Source organism: Protopterus annectens, chromosome 10.part0 (assembly GCF_019279795.1).
Source record: "Protopterus annectens isolate FY-2018-M chromosome 10.part0, PAN1.0, whole genome shotgun sequence".
In the NCBI taxonomy this organism is placed as follows: domain Eukaryota; kingdom Metazoa; phylum Chordata; order Ceratodontiformes; family Protopteridae; genus Protopterus; species Protopterus annectens.
Window position 1 is genome coordinate 1,777,243,484 of NC_056744.1, and position 19,852 is coordinate 1,777,263,335.

At 39.9% G+C, this 19,852-nt stretch overlaps 1 protein-coding gene across 1 annotated transcript in view; it reads right to left on the reverse strand.

Moving 5' to 3' along the window:
- PELO (pelota mRNA surveillance and ribosome rescue factor) overlaps window positions 1-19,852 on the reverse strand; it is a 1,269,508-nt gene that overhangs the window by 1,223,522 nt on the left and 26,134 nt on the right. Inside the window, exon 5 of the mRNA XM_044086588.1 lies at window positions 16,621-16,784. Coding sequence (XP_043942523.1) covers window positions 16,621-16,784 — 164 coding nt within the window. The remainder of the gene's footprint in view (window positions 1-16,620; window positions 16,785-19,852) is intronic.

Below are 19,852 nucleotides of genomic sequence, written 5' to 3' on the forward strand. Positions count from 1 at the left end.
GACTGATTCTTATAGTTATCATGCAATATTTTGTATGTTCTATTAATTATTTATTTTTAAACAGCAACTTCTGCTCTAGACTCTACTGAAAACTCTACCAGTGGTGGTCTTTCACTTAGTATCCCCCCTATTTATTTCTGTTTGCCTATACTCTGATATCAATCCTCCCTAGGGAAGGCAATCTCTAGCCTGAAGTCCAAATAAGTTATTGGCTTCTTCCCATTCTATTACCTTTCCCTCTCTAATTATTTGCTCCTGATACCTTGGTTCCATTGCCAGTTTTCTGCAAATTCCAGCCCCCTCCTGTCTATTATCTGTATTCCTAACTGCAGTCATCCCTATCAGCAGAATCTCCTTTCTCCATTCCCATGTTGGGTTAATTCTTAGATTAATTTCTGCTACTTTATGAATATAAAATTATGCACGGTTATTGTTACTCTCCTTAAGGATCTGCATCCAAAATCCCAGTCTCTCCTAGTTTCTTACACCCCCCCATCCCATTTTATCATCATCCCTTTCCCCTCTGAATTACAGGTTTCTGCATGTGGCTATATAGGAGTCTTAACTGTGCAGCTCTGAAATACCCCTTCAAATTGGGTAATCCCAAACTGCCCTGTTATATTGGAAGAATCAGCTTATTCCACGTGACCCTTGCCATCTTCCCCTCCCACATAAAATCCTTCAGCTTTTATTAATTCCATTCCACAACTCTCCACAGGTTGATAAAAATATGCAGGACCTATGTATAAAACTAAATGGACTAAAAATATTTTAACCATTTATATCTTGCTATCCATATCCATATAACAGAGCTTCCAATTTCTCAGTTTTTGTATTATCTTTTGTTTAGTCTCTTCCTTCATATCCTTAGCTGCCACACCAGAATCCTTTTTAATCCATAAGTACTTTATTTTATCATGTCTCCATAAATATGGATATTGCTGAACCAATTTGTGTATGGGTACATAATTTACAGCTATTGCCGTTGTTTTAGCTTCATTAATTTTGCATCCCACAAATATCTGAAACTGTCTCAAAATGTTCCACAACGCTGAAATATCCTTTTCTAGTTTTATCAGGTATAAAATAATATCATCTGGAAATACAGCCAGCTTTTCTTGAATACTGTACCAATTGTGACAACCCCCCTCATGGCCAGTAATCAAGAAGTCTGAATCCTCACCACTGACACCAGAGAGGAATGTTCACTTGGAACAAAGATAGATACACGCACAGTACTTCCAGATGTAGCTGTCTGCACCAAGCACAATTTCCCTTATGAGCACATGAACACACTCAGCACTCAGTCTGGGGACTGGGTTTCTCTCTCTCCAGGCCCCCAAATAAGACTCCCCATTGGCACAGCTGTAGAGTTGAGTCCTCAGCTGAGTGTCCAAGCCAAGTCCTCCACCACCCTCTCTAAGAAAGCAGTGCTCTGTGTCCCTGCTCCAAGCAGCTGACACACACACACTCTGAGATTTGATTTGCACGCGTGCACGCACACACATCTGAGAAAGGCCGGCACAGATTTACTCACTCCGCTACCCTTTGCCCAGACTACAAGGTAGTTACTGCTACCAGGTACTCCAAAGCCAGCTACCCTAAGGTACCCAATTATACTGAGTAAAATTAATATTATACAAATGGCAGTGTTTGACCAAAGCAGTAAGGCTTTCAGGAGTGGCCACAGTGTCACCAAATAAATATAAGTACTCTCAAAGGTTAAAATATTCCCTAAAAGACCAGCTGCAATGAAACGTTTAAATATATTTAATAAAAATTATAAAAGAACATGAAAATACCAACTATCTGCACATAATAAACACCAGTTTCAGTCACAGGAAATATTGAAATAACACAGATGAATAGATTCACGCAGATACGGTAATTAACTAACCTCACTATATTTTCCTGACTGATCTAAAGAATTCCTATTCCCTGGTTCACTTACTAGAGCGAGGCAAGATGATCTAAGTGAGGGCGTCCTTCTTGTCAGGTTTCAAAAACAGAGTGCTCTGAGACTTCTGTCTCATCTAGTATTAAAACATCATGTCAGTGCTGGATTACAGAATTACATCACATACAGATGGTCATCTGATTTCTGGTTCCCATACTGCCCCTTTACTACATAGAAACTGAACCAGAATCTCGAACATATGTGTTACCATATACAAAGACAGAGCTTTGCTAAGATGTGTTATAGCATCTGAAAGCTATAAAACCATTTCAACAATTTCCATCATTCCAGGGTACCAATTAGTTCACTGCTAAGGACAATACAGCAGGATTCCTAGTCTTTGTTTTCACAGACATTTCGTACCTGGCTGCAATCAGAACTGTGAGATACAATCTTTATGGCCTAAATTAAGCAAGTTAATTTCAGGATAATTTTCTAAAAGTTAGTCGGGGCTGAGCTTAACCTCATTTCTTCTAGTATCCTCTGTTACAACATAGACATTTAAGCCATTTAATCAGTTACAATAGTACAGTCTGACATACATGAATACTTCTTTCCTGTCCACCAGGAAACAATGTTGGTACATTTTAACATGCGCAGCTTTACAAATACATTTTCAACACAAGCACCTGTACAAATCAGCTTGATATACAAATGACATATAATTCTTTACAAAACTCCAGCTAGCTATAGTGGCATATGTTACACATCCAATGCCCTACTTCTCTTGGCATAGCTGGCAATACCTTACATTGTCACACCAATTATATCCTTGAATTTCTGAGTCCTTTATTTTCTTTGCCAATGGTTCTAAATATAAAGCAAATAAGAAAGGGGAAAGAGGACACTCCTGTCGGATTCCTCTGCTCAGAGAACCCACCCGCTTCAATTTTTGCCTCCGATCCCTCATATATCCTCCTAGTCAACCTTATAATTTTATCAGGTAATGCAAATGCTTTCGTTGCTCTGCTCATAAACTCCCAGCTTCTCTGTCAAATGCTTTCTCTGAATCAAGATCCACCAACAAAAATGGCATTTTCTTATATTCTGCTTCCCACTGGATAATGACTGTTCTGTTAATGTTGTCAAATGTTTGCCTCCCCTCCACAAAAAAGCACAATGATTCATATCTATCAATTTTGGCATCATCTTTATCATTCTTTTAGCTATTATAGACATAACCACTGTAAAATCATGGTTTAGGATTGAAATGGACCTGTATGAAGTTGGATCTGATGGGTCTTTACCCTCTTTAGGCATTACAGTTGCTACTGCTTTCTTCCAGGACGTTGGTGCTTTTCTTTCTCTTAAAATACTGCTAAACAAAATCTTTCTGATATTTATCATTTTTTTCCCTCCTAGCCTCCAAATTTCCACAGGAATACCTGTGGATTGGTTCTACATCACTATTTTATCTCATCTCCTTCTAGTCTTTTAGTAACTGAGCCTCATCAACCTCTAAACTCGGCATATTTAATTCTTCCATAAACATTTCTATTTGTACCTTTTCTTGATTCCATAGGTCTCTGCTTTATGTAGGCTTTCATAAAATGTCTGAAATATTTCTAGTACCGCTACAGGATCTTGTTATCTTCCTTGTTATGGGCTCCGTAAGCTTGGTGACAACCCTTTCTACTTTTTATTGCCAGAGTCATTGTGCTAAAAGTTTTTGTGCTCCAGAAATTACCAAAAAACTGCTGCTTAATTGCAATCTTTCTAACCTCATGCATATTATTGAGGTAATCCCTTATTTTCCGTTTAGCATTCTACAACTGCTCCTGTTCTTGTTCTGAGATTCCCCCTGTTCTACAATACTTCTAACATTTGTCAGTCCCTCTAAATAATTCTTACTTCTTAACCATATCTTTTATTTCCATCCTACTTTTAAACTGTACTTTAATTTTTATCCCACTCCCTAGCTATAGTATATATATTAACTATATAATAAAAAAATTCTATCTTCTCTAACAGCTTCTGAATAATTTCCACTACCCATTCCTTAAAGTCTTCTCTTTTCAACAGATAGGTGGGAAAAGCAACAATGTCTCTTTTTTATTTATTTTATCATCCTGTGTTTTATTTCAGTTATTATGGGGCGTGATCTGAAACAGTTATTGGATGCATACCAAAACTTTCAATTAAATGCATATGTTCCTGTGAAATTTAAGTTATGTCTAGCCTAGCCCAGTTTTTGTATCTTGGGGAATAATACGTAAATTCAACCCAAGCTCCTACGACTGAATTCACAATCTTCCATGCCAAATATTTTCATATTTTTTTTCAAAAATCTACCCAGTTTGTTTTATTTTCCCCTTCTGGGCCCCCAGGCACATCTTCATTGTTGTAAATCAAATTCCAGTCCCTCCTATAAGTAATATTCCTTGTTAAAAGTTGATCATTTCTCCCATAATTTACTTAAGTTGCATTATAGCAGTTTTCGGTGGAATATAAATACTTCAAATGTGTCTCCTGTAGCAAAGATATTTGCACTCTACATTTTCAATACAGTTAACTATTCTTTCTTTTTTGTATATATCTATGAGACCACTAATATTTAAAGGTAATATAGAAAGCATCATTATGTTAAAAAATTATTATTCCCACCTTTTATGTGTAGCAGCTTTTTTGTTAAGTATCTATTCCCAGCTTTTACCTTGCATATATACACTAATGTTTGACAGGTTGATATTTATATAGTTTCTTGTCATACCCATTTAATTCCATGTAATATCGTACAAAACATTTTTGTTTGTTTGAAAGCCCTCAAACAAAAAAAAAATACTCCCCCAATATACCCCTAAAACCTATTAGCTCAATACGAACACACAAAACTAGGTACATCTTCAAATACTGAAGTTTTACCCTCCTAATAGGAGCAACAGTCCAAACTGACAACCACACTCACAGACTTCAGTCAACCTACAAGAAAGGTTATCCACTGTAAGATGTATGGTACAGCCTGTGCTTCTACTAAGTGCTGTCTGGTTTTATCTGATATTTATTGCTGCTCTTGTAGATTGGGAAAACACTTGAATGCTCTCAGAAAACATTATATCTTAGCCACTGAAAGAAAAAGTATTATGTTTTTATTGCTCTTTATCAGATTGTCTCCATGGCAACATGTGAACCAGATAGACAGTTGCTTCTGCAAGCATTTATTTGTAGAGGATAACTTTATTATATTCAATGTTCTTATTTGTTTATTTATTTGCTTTCTTTTAAAACATGTTTCTACATCAAGCCAAGAGCATTAATCCAGTCATTCGCTACGCAAGAATGAGAAAAACGACATCAATTTTTTCTTATATCATGTTGTTTTGACCAGAATTTATTTTTGTGACATTGCAGTGCCTACATTTCTTAACAATGAACAAGGAAAAACAGAAAAGAAGGAAAAAAAACAGGTGCACCTGATTACTTTAGTATACCCACTACACTTGAAAATAACTGTGTACATGTTGTGTGTGTGTGTGTGTGTGTGTGTGTGTGTGGTGGGTGTAATGTGTGTGTGCGTACCTGTGTTCTTGACAACTTTGTTTGTATGTGAGTTTTTTGCTTGGGAAATTGTATACATACATCTCCCACATAATGTGTTGGGTTTCTTTAAGGATTAAAAGGTTGCCAGTGAACATGAGACAACTGCTACATTGTCTCAGAATGTCCGTATTTACCAAGCTGCCTAAAGAGACATTTGAAAATTGCATATCCATGTTGTCTGGGTCTGTATTAGGGTGGGCTATTAGGGTTTGACAAGTGAGTTTTACAGAAGTCTCTAAGGGTGGTCTATAGGTTAAGGACTATAGTTGAACAGTGCTACAATATGGTATTAGTGACAGGATATGGTATTAGTGCTATCTGACGTGCAAGATAGCTGTTCTCTAGAGATAGGGACTAGACTTGAATAGTGCTACGATATGGTATTAGATAGTGCTAGGATCCGGTATTGGATAGTCCTAGGATACGGTATTAGTGCTATCTGATCCTCAAGCTAGCCACTATGAGCTTAACTTTGTGCAGTGAATCAATAAATTGCAGGTTACAATCATAGTACTAATTTTATAGGTAAACTTCTATGTTTTCCAGCACAGACAGACCAGGACACCATCACTGCCACTAGATGGAATATCCCAGTCCTCTAAATGCAAAAGCACAAAAAACATTGCTTCAGAGAGAGTATACTAGCACAAAACAACTTTAACTAGCAAGACAAGGCAATTTCAGCAAATGCAGTAATTTCAGGTAAACACACAATCATAATTGATCACTAAAACAGCTTTTAGAAGTGTAATTTTTAAATACAAGTACTCAGCTTGTGCCTAGATGGCAATTGATGAAGTAAACAAAGTCAGAGGCTCCAGCGAGGACAACAAGAGTTGCTGAGCTCTGTGGGAATCAGCCAATATCATCTCAAACACGCCAAATTTAAACAGGCACTTAAAACAAAGGAAACCAGAACTGCAGGAATATAACAATTAAGCAACAAGAAAAATACAAAGCAGAAACTATACAGTAACACTGCCAGCAGAACTTCTGAAAAGTGTAGTTCTCAACAATCAGCAAACAGTACAATATTAGGGGTACTTGAAAACGATTTAAAGTGCAAACATTGGCAGATAACATAAATGAAGTGCAAAATAGTAAGATAATTTTTTTATTTGCCAAGGATGGCAAAGGATTTATTCAGGAAGCTCTCAGCCTATGGTAAGGATGCTAAGCAGATGGCAGCTTTGTGAAAATGATAATTTGTAGTAAAGAAAATTAGCTTAAGAATTATACTTGTTTGCCAAGTCGGCTCTCAGTATGATGGATCTATGTAAAACAATGGGTAGGAAAAGTACTTAATTAGCTTACACAACTGACAATAGCAATCAAAATGGGAGGAAGGGACTCTTGACAGTCAGATTACCATAAGGTGCAAAAGCCAGAGACACTGGCTTTTTAAACATCATCATCAGCAAAAGAGCTGGAGTGTGGGGAGTGCCTTTTGTGTGCATGTCCTCCCCGCGGTTGGGTGGGCGTTCAAAAGGCATGCGTAAATGGGAGTGCCTTCGTTGAAGGTTGAACGTCGAGCTGGTACCTCGGCGTTCGTGAAAATCTACTGCCAATCATTAGTGGACCGGAGTTCCGCTGTGGCGACCCCTAACCAGGAAAAGCTGAAAGACAACAACAACATCAGCAAAAGGGTAGGAGAGCTGGGACAAAAATTCAAGTTGATGTAGGAAGCCAGACAAATCAGACATGACAGCTCGTCATCCACAGTATATCTTGTCAGCACGTGAGACAAACAGTGATGTCACAAACATAACTGAAGTTCCTGGAATTTGTCAAGGATGCTCTCAGAGACTCTGAATTGTTCAATCAAACAGTGCTAGTAATTGTATTACTGTCTAGGAAAATGTTTTTGACCGGTAATATATAGACTTAAAGACCGTGATAGCAATCAATCAGTAAAACAGATCTGTACAAGCCAGAAAAAAATGATCCAAGAGATTTTACATCACAGCCAAGCTCCCACCAAGGCAAATAGTAAGCCAGGCAAATGAAGCACTAGAGTTCGTCACCCACAGTATATCGGGTCAGCATGCGAGCCAAATAGTGATGTCACAAACATAAATGAAGTTCTGGGAATTTGTCAAGGATATCCTCAGAGACTCTGAATTGTCCAGTCGAACAGCGCTAGTAATTGTATTACTGTCACTAAAAAACAGTGCTGCTGAAGAAATTCTAAATCGTATCACTTCATCAGCTACTTGTTCAGCACTATCTTTATTGTAACCTCTATCTATAAAATCATTCTTTAATTGGGCAAAAACTTCTCCCAAGTCACCATCATCACTTGTGAGTCTAGATACCCTCAAAAACTGACCCTTTAGAATATTTTTAAATATAAAAGCTGGAAGCATAGTGCTTCTATTAACAAAGGCATTCTTCTTGCATTCTTTCTTATAAAAGGTGGTCTTTATTTTCCCATCAGAACCCTTTGACACAATGACATCTAAAAAGTGAAGGTGCATTTTAGAAAATTCCAAAGAAAATTTTAAAACAATGATGGTGTTAGTTAAATGAATAATATACTGCTGGAACAGTCTTAAATCACCTGTCCCAGCAAAAAGATATCATCCACAAAATGCATATAGCATTAACTATATGATGAAAAATAATCACTGACAATATTTAATATTATATTAATAAACATGGGGGAGTGTTAATGTCCCTCAGCATAAAGTCTTCATTGACAAGATTGAATTATAAATCAGTCTCCTTTGAAATAACTGTAATGGTAGAAACCCCATCAAGCTCTGAAGTGCTAAGTACTTTTTCCAAGACAAATTACCTTCTATTAAATTAGATCATATATAATTTTAAAGCTTCCTCTAACCCCCAAAACACAAAAGCAATTGCAGAAGTATAAGTGAATGTCCTGCACAGCAGCACAACCAGTTAAAGAATTGCATAGAAACAGCAGCACCTGACCAAACTAAACTGAGGTGAAGCTGGAAAAACAAGTCACCCTGGTGGACTCCTGGAATAAATAGATTATACAATAGAAGGAAGTAATTCCTGTGTAACAGCAAGTGGAAGGTGCACAGAGAAAAAAATATGTCATTGTTGTCAACAGGTAAATCAGGGAACAAGTCATTTTCAAAAGCTAAATACAAGACTAAACTAGCCTACCAAGCAAATGATAACCACAAAACATTTTTCAGTTATGTCCAAAATCCTAAATGAAACACTCAACAATGTGGTGAGCTGGCTGCAGATGACCCTATCTATACTCAGCCAGAAGAAATAGCAAACCTGCTGGCCAATAAATTCAGCTCAGATTTTACCCACACATCACCTCTTGTCACTCCCCATGAAATACCCCCTAACATTTCTTTGCCTGTTATCACAAAGGAACAGGTAGTCACTGTGCTTGCTAATGCTAGAAACACAACATCAATGGGTCCTGATGGAATCCCATGATGCCTATTAATTAGCTTGAAACATGACCTAGTAGACCCATTCAGATCTCTAGCTACAGTGTCCAGACAGGCTTTGTCCCAGTAAAATGGAGAACAGCAACAGTCATCCCTCTGCACAAGGGGGAACCATCAACGGATCCAGGAAATTACTGACCCATAAGTCTGACTAGCCTCATATGCAAGGCTATGGAAAGGATAATCTTGTATCCAATTAACAACGTAGGAAATCTCCAGACTCTAGCACAACACAGTTCACCTTTGCCAAGGGTAGGTCCTGCCTGCTCAATCTGGTAGACTTCTCCGAGAAGGTCACCAAGGCCATGGATGAGGATAAGACCATGAATACTACCTACTTTAACCTGGACAAGACATTTGATGATACCCAACTCAGGTATTATAGATAAACTCAAAACGCTACATCACCTGTTGGATAGCCAAATGGCTCACGGATAAGACATGTTATTATAGTGGGGGAATCCACATCCAGCAAGAGGTCAGTCTCCAGTGTAGTACCACAGGGTACAGTGATGGGACCCCTCTTTTTTGGAATATACTTCACTGATATCAAAGCAAATGTAGATGGCCTTTGGCTGACAAAGCTTACTGATTAATGCAAGTTGGTGGGGCACTCACTGACTCCCCAAACAATGTTGATATCCTACAGAAAGGACTGACACAGACTAGTGACTTTTGTCAGAGCCATGGCCTCAAACTAAATATGAAGAAATACATAGCAATACCCTTTCAGAAACAAAATGCTCAAGCAAATTACAACACTGACAGCACCCCCAAGAGTGGACCCAGTAGTGACAGATCTGGGTATTCAGATAAATGGTAATCTGAACTTTGACCACCATGTATCCATGGTGGTGAGGAAATCTGTGTGGCTCAGCTTATAAGTAAGGGCATGGCATTCAGATCTAAAGATGTTGTAGTACCACTGTACTCAACCTTCTGACCAGTAGAGTACAGTGCACCCACTGGCATGTACCTTGCCAGGTACCTGCAACAGTGAGTGTCCTCAGGAGTTTCTCACCAAAAAATACAGAGTATAACCAACACGTCATATGAGACTGATTAAAAGCCCTATCGTTGTATTCAGTTTCTTACCAAGTACTGAGGTGTGATCTATGCCCAACTACAAGGCTGTCTCTGACCCAGCCCTGATGGAAATATTGCATATTCACAAAAGTAACTGCACGAAGGTTACCCTGCTCTAAGGAACTGAACCTAATCTCTGACATGAATAGATCATGCTAGAGAGAGACAGATGTGTCCCAAGAGATTGCCCCTCCTCTGGAATACACTTCCTATTCACATAAAGCAGAGTCCTTCCCTGAAAAACGTCAAGCAAAATGAGGACTAATGGATGGGAAATCACAGATTCACTCCTGGGGTGGTGCCCATGTCCCTTATGGATGGACAAAAGCAGTCTGTATAAACTGTCAAAACCCCACTTGCTGACCTCTGTTTTCTTTCCCCCTAGGGCTAATAAATTGGGTAAAATCTAGGTAAAACTAGCTACGCTTGCAGCCATTGGGCCATTTGCCTAGTAATCTCCTATGAATTTATGAACCTACAAAAAGAGGGGCAACAATACTGAGCTGTATGAACTGAAGGCTGTCAGCAGTCATAATCCATGTATGTAGCAGTGTACGTTTTTTTTTTCCCCGAAAAGGGGTGCCAGAAGCCCTTTCATATTTCCTCAAACACGTGTTCATAATTTCTAGGAGTTGAAAATTCCAGCAATGATTCAAACCATGGCAGAAATCAATAACTTTTTGACAGTGGTCAGAAAGTGCACACTCATGGAGACACAAGTACAATGTGTAATGAGCACTATGGTGTTTAATAATCCTGTCTTCGTGCTTAGCACAGCTGCCAACAATGGCAGCTCATACTGTATATAGGTTTCTCCTGCATAGAACTTTACAGATTTTGCTGCCAAATAGCTTTGTTCACACAGGACCCATAGTTATGTGGGTGGTACAGTACTACCTTAAGTGTATTCCTCCCGGTCACCTTGTACACTATTCCAGAGGGTGCATCTTGCTGCCTTGCTTTGGACATAATGCATACAACCGACTCTCCATAAAGCATGGTTTACTTGCAGAGCAGTTTGATGTTATATGAGCTCCCAGTCCAGTCTCATTAGCTCATTCTACCTAATACAGCGAGAACATTTGGGAAGGCCAACCCCCTTAGTTTCTTGACCTTGAATTACCTTCTGTTCCTCCTTTCTCCCTTTCTACTTTACTAAAATGTAAACTTTATTCAGCTGCTTTTACATTATTTGTGTTTCTTCCTCCTACTCTATTACCTCATCTTGCTTTTTCTGCTACTTGTTCTGTAAAATGTTCAGTTGCATCTTTTCTGCTGCATTTATATGTTTTTAGCCTGTTTAAATTGTGTTATTCCAAGCTTCTTAGTTTTGGTTTAAGCACTTGGGTTTTAGGCCTCCCCCTTAGCCCTCCCTGGCATCTTTTCCTTAGAATCTGACAAATTTGGATGGACAATTTCCTACGGTTTCTCCTGCCATCCTGGTTGATATAGGCATGCTGAGACAGTGTAGCAACTGCCTCATGTACATAGACAACCATCTAATACTACCACCTAGGAACACAATTTGTGAGAGATGCAGTTACATTAAGAACCTAGAGTCTATGCTCTCTCCCTCACAAGCCAGTATACCTGGCACTGAGAAGGTTGTCAACACAATTACTACACCTCAAATACCACCCACAACTACACAACACACCCACATATGCAGAGGTTCTCAACAAAAACAAACCCAAACAAACAGAGGAGACCTCAGAGGCAAAAAATACACATGAACTCCACAACCTTCCACACCACATACCATGCATAGTCCACACACCTCTGTCTCACAACCACTAAGGCCTAACCATAAAAACCCAACATATTAGTCATTGGAGAATCCATTGTGAGACATACAGATGTGCATCTCACCAGCCTGGATAAGGAGAAAGTCATGGTTAGTTGTTTGTCAGGTGACAAAATCTGACATATCACAACACACACTCAAGTCTCTCAACAACAGGTACAGTTATGACTCAAGTGATTCACACCAACATGGACTATGACAGAGACATACCTCCCTGGACTATATGAAGACAGACATGATTGAGCTCACTGAATGTGTGTCCCAAGCAGGTAGGTTCCTAGCCTTAAGCAGCATTCTACTGTCACCCAGAATGATGCCTCAATACAAACAGAAAATGACTGACTAACAATTGGCTTAGTTTCTGGTGTCATTCCAGGGGGATCCAGCACCTGACAGCCTGGGAAAATATGATCGACAGACAACGATGCTTTGCTAGAGATGGCCTGCATGTGTCTCACTTGGGCTTTTGGCAAAGGCCCTTGACTAGCCCATAATGCCATTTTTTTAGGAAAAGTCACAAAGTCAATACTACCACCATATAAATTTCAACAAAATGCAAATTAAAGGTCATGCTGCTAAATGCTAGGAGTCTAAACATGAAATTGCACTCATTACAAGCATTCTTAGCCTGGAAAAATGCTGACATTTGTGCAGTGACAGAAACCTGGTTCAAAGCTACATAGAGTGCCCCAGCCTCAGTTGATTACTCATCCTATCATAAATTCAGACCCCAAATTGTGGGCAGCAAAGCCAAAGGAGGTGGAGTTTCAATATATATTAAAGACACACACACCTCCATGCTGGTTAAATAGTATGATGCTCAGGAGACACATCAGGTGCAATTAACCATTGACAAGACCACTATTCAAATCTAGCTAGCTTCAGGCCCCCAAATTTGACTAAAGATGCCCACTCCACCTATCTGGACCTCTTCAAATCTATCAAGATTCAACCCTTTACCCTGATCCTGGGCGACTTTAACTACCCAACCATAGGTTAGAAAAACTACTCATGCCAGAACACAAACACCCAGAGATTCCTCGATTTTATCAATGCTAATGCCTTGGGACAGCTAGTTGTTACCCCCACAAGAGGTGATAATATCTTGGACTTGGTATTAACCAACATGAGTAACCACAGCAGCACCCCTACAGTATCATCCTCCTTGGTAAGATCCGACCATAAAGCGGTCACTTTCAAATTCACAATCTCCTCTGACCCCCCTCCAGCTAGGGTCAAACAAAAGAACTTCTCCAAAGCTGATCACAACCTCCTGAGGGATGGTATAAACAGCTTCACAGCCTCATTACCCTCTGTAGGAACTGGCACCAATGTCCAAATCTACACCAAAGTACTATACGAGCATTTATATATTTGAATGGAATCAGGAATACCTGACAGGACAAAATCATCCTCTGCAAGGAAGAGTAAACCTGTCTGGTGGACATCTGCAATAAATAAACTATATAACAAAAGGAAAAAATTGCTGTCCAGGACCAAGGAGGAGCAGGTGCCCAATTGGAAGCAATCTCTCCTTAGCCTGAACAAGCAAATAAGAGCACTAGTGAAATCCTCTAAAGCCAACTTCGAGTCCAAATTGGCCACATCCACTAGAGGCAATCATAAGGCCTTCTTTATATATGTCCACAGTCTCAAAGAAAGCACCCAGATCTGTTCAGAACTGATGGTCAAGCACACCACATACACAAATGCTGTAGATATAGCCAAATGACTGGCTGACAGATTCACTGAAAACTTCACCCCTCTGTCCCCCCCATCAGTAAATCAGGACATCCCCAGTACCTTCCCCCCACCCCTTATCTTTAGGGAACAGGTCTTCACTGCCCTCTCAAAGGCAAAAAATACAGCCTCCATGGGACCCGATAACATCCCAGGCTGCATCTCACATGAACTTAGGCATGAACTTGCAGCACCATTAGGCATCCTACACAACCAAAGCCCGAGTACCAGCTTTGTTCCAGCGAAGTGGAGGACAGCCACTGTCATCCCTTTACACAAAGGTGGAGCATCCACCAATCAGGGAAATTATATACCCATCAGCCTAACTAGCCTGATCGCCATGGCCATGAAAGGATTATCATGGACATCATTCACAGGGACATTTGCAACCTCCAACACTAGACCCCACACAGTCTAGCTTTTTCAAGGGGAGGTCACATCTGTTAAATCTGGTTGATTTCTTTGACACAGTCACCAAAGCCATGGATGAGGGGGAAGACAGTGCACACCACCTACCGTGACCTGGCCAAAGCCTTCGACACTATTCCCACTCGGGCATAACCGATAAACTCTCTCAACTAGGCATTAATTCATATGTTACCAGATGGGTAGCAAACTGGCTTACTGACAGAACCCACCTAATCAAAACAGGGGAAGCCACCTCAAGCAGCAGACCCGTAATGAGCAGCATACCCCAGGGATCGGTCTTGGGCCCTCTGTTATTCGGGGTTATACTTCTCTGAGGTGCAGGCCACAACCAGTGGGCTATGGCTGACTAAGTTTGCAGATGACTGCAAGCTGGGCGTGGTCAATTCCCCAAGTGATGTGGATGTCCTCCAATAGGGTCTCACCCAAACAAATGACTAGTGTCAGAAACATGGCCTCAAGCTGAAAGCCAAAAAATGCATCATGACCCCCTTTGGAGAGAGTGACGTCCCCACATATCACATTAATAACAAGGTCCTAAGCACACAATCAGGGATTTGGGAACCCAGGTTGATAGCAACCGGACTTTTGACCACCATGTTACTTCCATTGTACAGAAAGCTTTCTACATGGCCCATCTCAAAAGTAAGGATATCTCATCCAGGGACAAGGAGGTCATAACATCCCTGTATTCTTCCCTTATAAGGCCAATTATTGAGTACAATGGTCCTTTCAGCATGTACTTCGCAGAGCACATGCAGCAGCTTGAGAGACTACAGATGTTCCTCACCAGGAGAATCCAGGGCCTTAAACATCTGCCCTACACAGATAGGCTAAAAGCCCTGTCCATCTACTAAGTTTCATACAGACTCCTCAGAGGCGACCTCTGTCTGGCATACAAAGCAATCTCAGACCCTGCCGTGATGGGACTGCTGCATATCCGTAAGTCAAGCTCCACTCGAGTACCCTGCACACACAAACTCAACCTGGTCTGTGACATCAATAGGACTTGTTGGCAGGACAGATGTGTGTCCCAAAGACTCCCCCATCTGTGAACAGACTCCCTCTCCAAGTCAAGCACAGTACCTCATTATTCCCTTTTTAAGCGCAACCTGGATAACTCGATGGGTAACAGTAAATACACCCCTGAGTTTCCACCTATGTCCCTGCTGGAAAGGGGCTTTGGGTGCTGACTTGTCTAAATATGGGCTAAACTCTTGGCTAGGCTTATAAGGGCCCCAGGGCCAATAGCCTAGTAACTTTCTATGATCCTAATAATATGTAACATTGACTAGCACGTGTTTTTTCCCAGTACAGCAAAACCATATTAGCGTAGCTGTTTGCTCAAGATGCCCACAGCCACACCCTTTCTTTGTAAATGAATCTAATTATTAAACAAGAAAATATTATTTTCAATAATCAATTTCAATAAAATACATAAAGTAATGCTCACACTCTCTCTGTTAGTATACAATAAAAGTTACTCCCTTACACTCTCTATGCCTTTGTCATGAGGAATCCCAGTGAACAATGATTTCTCATCTAATAGGACAAAATAATAACAAAACCAATATGCTGTTGATAACATGTCTACAAACTACAGAAAACTGTTTAGCATTGGTCAGCAGAGCAGGTTCTAAGACTAAATATGCTTGTAATTTCTTCTCTACATAAATGGACAAGGGCTCAGTGTTCCATCCATGATTAGTGGCACACTTATGTATTATGGGTAACCCATGCAGCAAAGGTATGACTGGACTCTTCTCATGAAAATATTCAAACAGATTACTGTTTATTAAACCACTCATATGCAGATCACATGACTGAGTTTCACTTTAGCTATCACAATATTAATACAAATTTTTCCAACAAGCTCATATCGATCTTTATTATCAAGCAAAAGCATCACCTGTTCTAAATAAAAATTGTGGTCCATTATGACTAGAGCAACAGCATTACCCAATGAAATTATTTCAATGTCTCAATTGGATCTCAACTCTGTAATGACAGAAAATTGAGCATGAGTCAAATTACATTTTCCAGTTATTCATTTGTGAGATAATTCATAACAATTACATTCATACAATTAAAAAAGGCCTCAACAATTGAAGGATTTACTGGTGTAAACTCACTGGGTTTCTTGAATAAATTCTGAGGTCCTTTAGACAGTTTTCAAAAAATATTTTAATCTGACATTCCTTACATTAGTAGCCCCCTCCCCACCTCACCTGAGAGCCTGTGAAGTGGTTAAATCATTACAGTTGTGCATTGCAGTAAACATTAGGGACAACAAGGTCCTCTCCCTCTGTCCCAACACAAACATAACCCCAGAAGCATATTCGAGCAATTCCCCACAAGCTCTATATTTTCCACTTACCTGCATGGTTACTTCTACTCAGTTAATATTATACACCTGTGCCTAATGGAAAAGGTCAGGATGGGTACAATGATTAACAGACACACACACATGCACGCACGCGCACACACACACACTCCCTAGTACTCCTACACAACTGTCTACAGCACCGTCACAAACACTGTCCTGTTAAAAACAGCTTAACCTGGAGCTACCAAAATCCACTAAGCTATCCAAGGCTAACTAACAGGGGGCCCCTCATGTTCCTTACCTTATCATGCTGGGAACAGTTGCCTTTCCGCTTCCTTGGGATGGTCATTTCAACTTTGGCTCGGAGAAGTGTCATGCTTGGGGTCACCAGGCAGATGTTTGCCAGACCCTCCTGCATGACCACTGCAGCTACATCAGCTTTTTGGGCAGGGTCACACGCTTGATCTGAAAGCAGGACCAGAGATGACAATTATCATGGACAGATGCAAAAACAAACAAAAAAAAAAAAAACATTTACAATAATATATTCTGTAATAAGTACTACAACGGTGTTCAAACCAACAAACAGCTTATGAAAAATGCAAATAAGGTCATGCAAAACACCTAATTTTTAAATTATTTTTTTAGATGTACAGTTTGTAGATCTGGGCTTAGAAAGTACAATAAACTGTGTATATGGTGGGGAGCTGAATATGGATGCTGTAATAGTTAAAACACAATTTTCACCAATCTTTTAAGCTGCTTGGTGAGCTCTCCACTACGTAGCTTTCCAGAACAGAAGCATATCTCTGGGGCTTATCAGTAACTTTCTCTAGAACCAGCGCCCTCCTCTATGTCACTGAACAGTCCTCCCCATCATGTCAGGCCATGCTGCAATCTAGACATAAGATTTTATTCTGCTCAGACAGGGTCTATTTTTATAATGTGCAAAACTAAGGTAACAGTAACAAGGGGTGCTCATACCTGAATGAACTGCCCTTCATCATGGGACAAAAAGATAGGCAATATATCCTAGAAAATACATAAACACAGCAGTAAACCCCACCCCCAAGAGAAACCAATGACAAAGGAACATTCAGGAAATATAGAATTTCAAAAGATATCAGCACAAAAACATACACAACATTCACAGGAATAATAAATGCACTGCATGGCATAAATAAAGTTCCACACACCCTGATCAACTATACAATAGTATAAAAATACAATAAAAGTAAGCATACACACACTGCACAGTGTAACAAGGACACTCTCAAAGCAAAACATCATCCACTGCCCAGTGTAAGGCTCCATTCAAAAGCATTCACCCACCCACTGCACAGTAAAGCAAGAATATATCCCCTTAACGAGCAACAACCCCCTGCATAGTACAATAAAGTTACACTCGCACACACCCTGTATAGTACAATAAGGTTACAGTCACACATGCCCACTGCATAGTACAATAAGGTTACACTCGCGCACACACACACACACACACACACACACACACACTGCAAAGTACAATAAGACTGCAAAGTACAATAAGGTTACACTCACACATATCGACTCTATACAATAAGGTTACGCTCACACCTACCCAGTGCATAGTATGATAAGGTTATACACACATCCATTGCACAGGACAATAAAGTTATAATCACACACACCCACTGCAAAGGACAACAAGGTTATAATCACACACACACACACACACACACACACACACACACACACACACACACACACAGACACACACACACACAGACAGACACACACACACACACACACACGGACAGACACACACAAACACATACACTGCAGAGTACGATAAGATTACACTCACATACACCCACTGCACAGTACAAGGTTACACTCACACGTGCCCACTGCATAGTACAATAAGGTTGCACTCACAGCAAGCTTACAAGCACTTCACGGCATATAACGTGTCAGTGGTTATTGCTTAGCCAAGTCTGACTTTTCAGGACTTCAAGAACTTTAGCACACCAGGTCTGTCTGCCAGCAACTGCTTTTTTACCTTCTTTCTAACTGATAATTATTACCTCAACAATGTTGTCTAGCAACCTTAGCCTCTGCAACCCCCTTCTTCGTCAGCCTTCAATCCTTCCCAGCATCAACATTTTCTCTACTAAATCCTGTCTTCACTTTATGTGGCTAAAGTACCAGAGATTTAGCTTTACTCTCAGACCTCCCACTGAGCTATGTTTATCCTTAAGTATTAAATGATTTCACCTTCTTGTACTCTATGACATTCTTAAAAGTCTTATCCAACACATTAATTCAAAAGCATCAGTTTTCTTGTGCGCAATTGTACTTGCAGTTCAACTCTCATATCTTTATGTTATTTCTTGGAAAACCATACTTTTGACTATATGGACCTTTGTTGACAATGTGATATCCTTACTCTTTAACATGTTACCTAAACTTGCACAGCATTCCTTCTAAGGCAAGTATCTTTTAATTTCAAGGCAGCAATCACCATCTGCAGAAATCTTGACGTCCAAGAAAATATAATCTGCCAATGCTTCCACTTTATCCTCATCCACTTGCAAAAAAAGTGATAGGGATAGATGGCAACATTTTAGTTTTTTGATGTTCAGCAGCAGGCCAGCTTTTGCAGTTTCTACCTCATACTCTACTCATCTTCATCAACAGGCTCTTCAAATCTTCCACACTTTCTGCCCTCAGAGTGGTATCATCTTCATATCTGAGGTTGTTCATACTTTTCACTGGCAATTTTGAGCAAGTGGTTAGTGTAACCCAGCATTTTGCATGATATATTCGGCATATAAATCAAATTAGTATGACGACAATTTATAGTCTTGTCTCATTCCTCTCCCAACCTTGAATCGGTTAGTTACTCCATATGTGGCTCCAACTGCTGCTTCCTGTTCTCTATACAAATTCTTGAAAAGGAAAATAAAGTAACCTAGTATCTCCATTTCTTCAAGGCCTTGTCACAGTTTATTACTGTCATGACAAAGAAGTAGTCAGTAAAACAGAAGTAGATATTCTTCTGAGCCCTCCTGCTTTTTTGATTATCTAAGTAATGCTGGCAATTTGATCTCGGTCTTCTGTCCCTTCTGAAACCCGTATGTATGGCTGGAAGTTCTCAGTCTATATACTGCTAGGTTATAGCTTGCAGGGTCTTGTGCCCTACCTTGCTAGCATGTGAAACAAGTGCTACTGTTTCATAATTTGACCGGACTTCAGCATTGCCCTTTTTTGAGACTGGACTATACACTGACCTGTTCCAAACTAATGGCCACTGTTGTGTTTTCCAAATCGATAGCAAATTCCAAGCAAAATTAGCTGGTTAATTTTGCCCAGTTTTAAACAATTCAGCTGAAATTCCATGATTTCCTGTAAACTTGTTATTCGCTAGGCTTTCTAGGGCCCGTTTAACTTCAATCTCTAAGACAGCTGGCTTCACATCAGAGAACATGTCATTATATGCCTCAGTGACGTTAGGGGTCCTTCTTACATTGTTCTGTATATTCCAATTACCT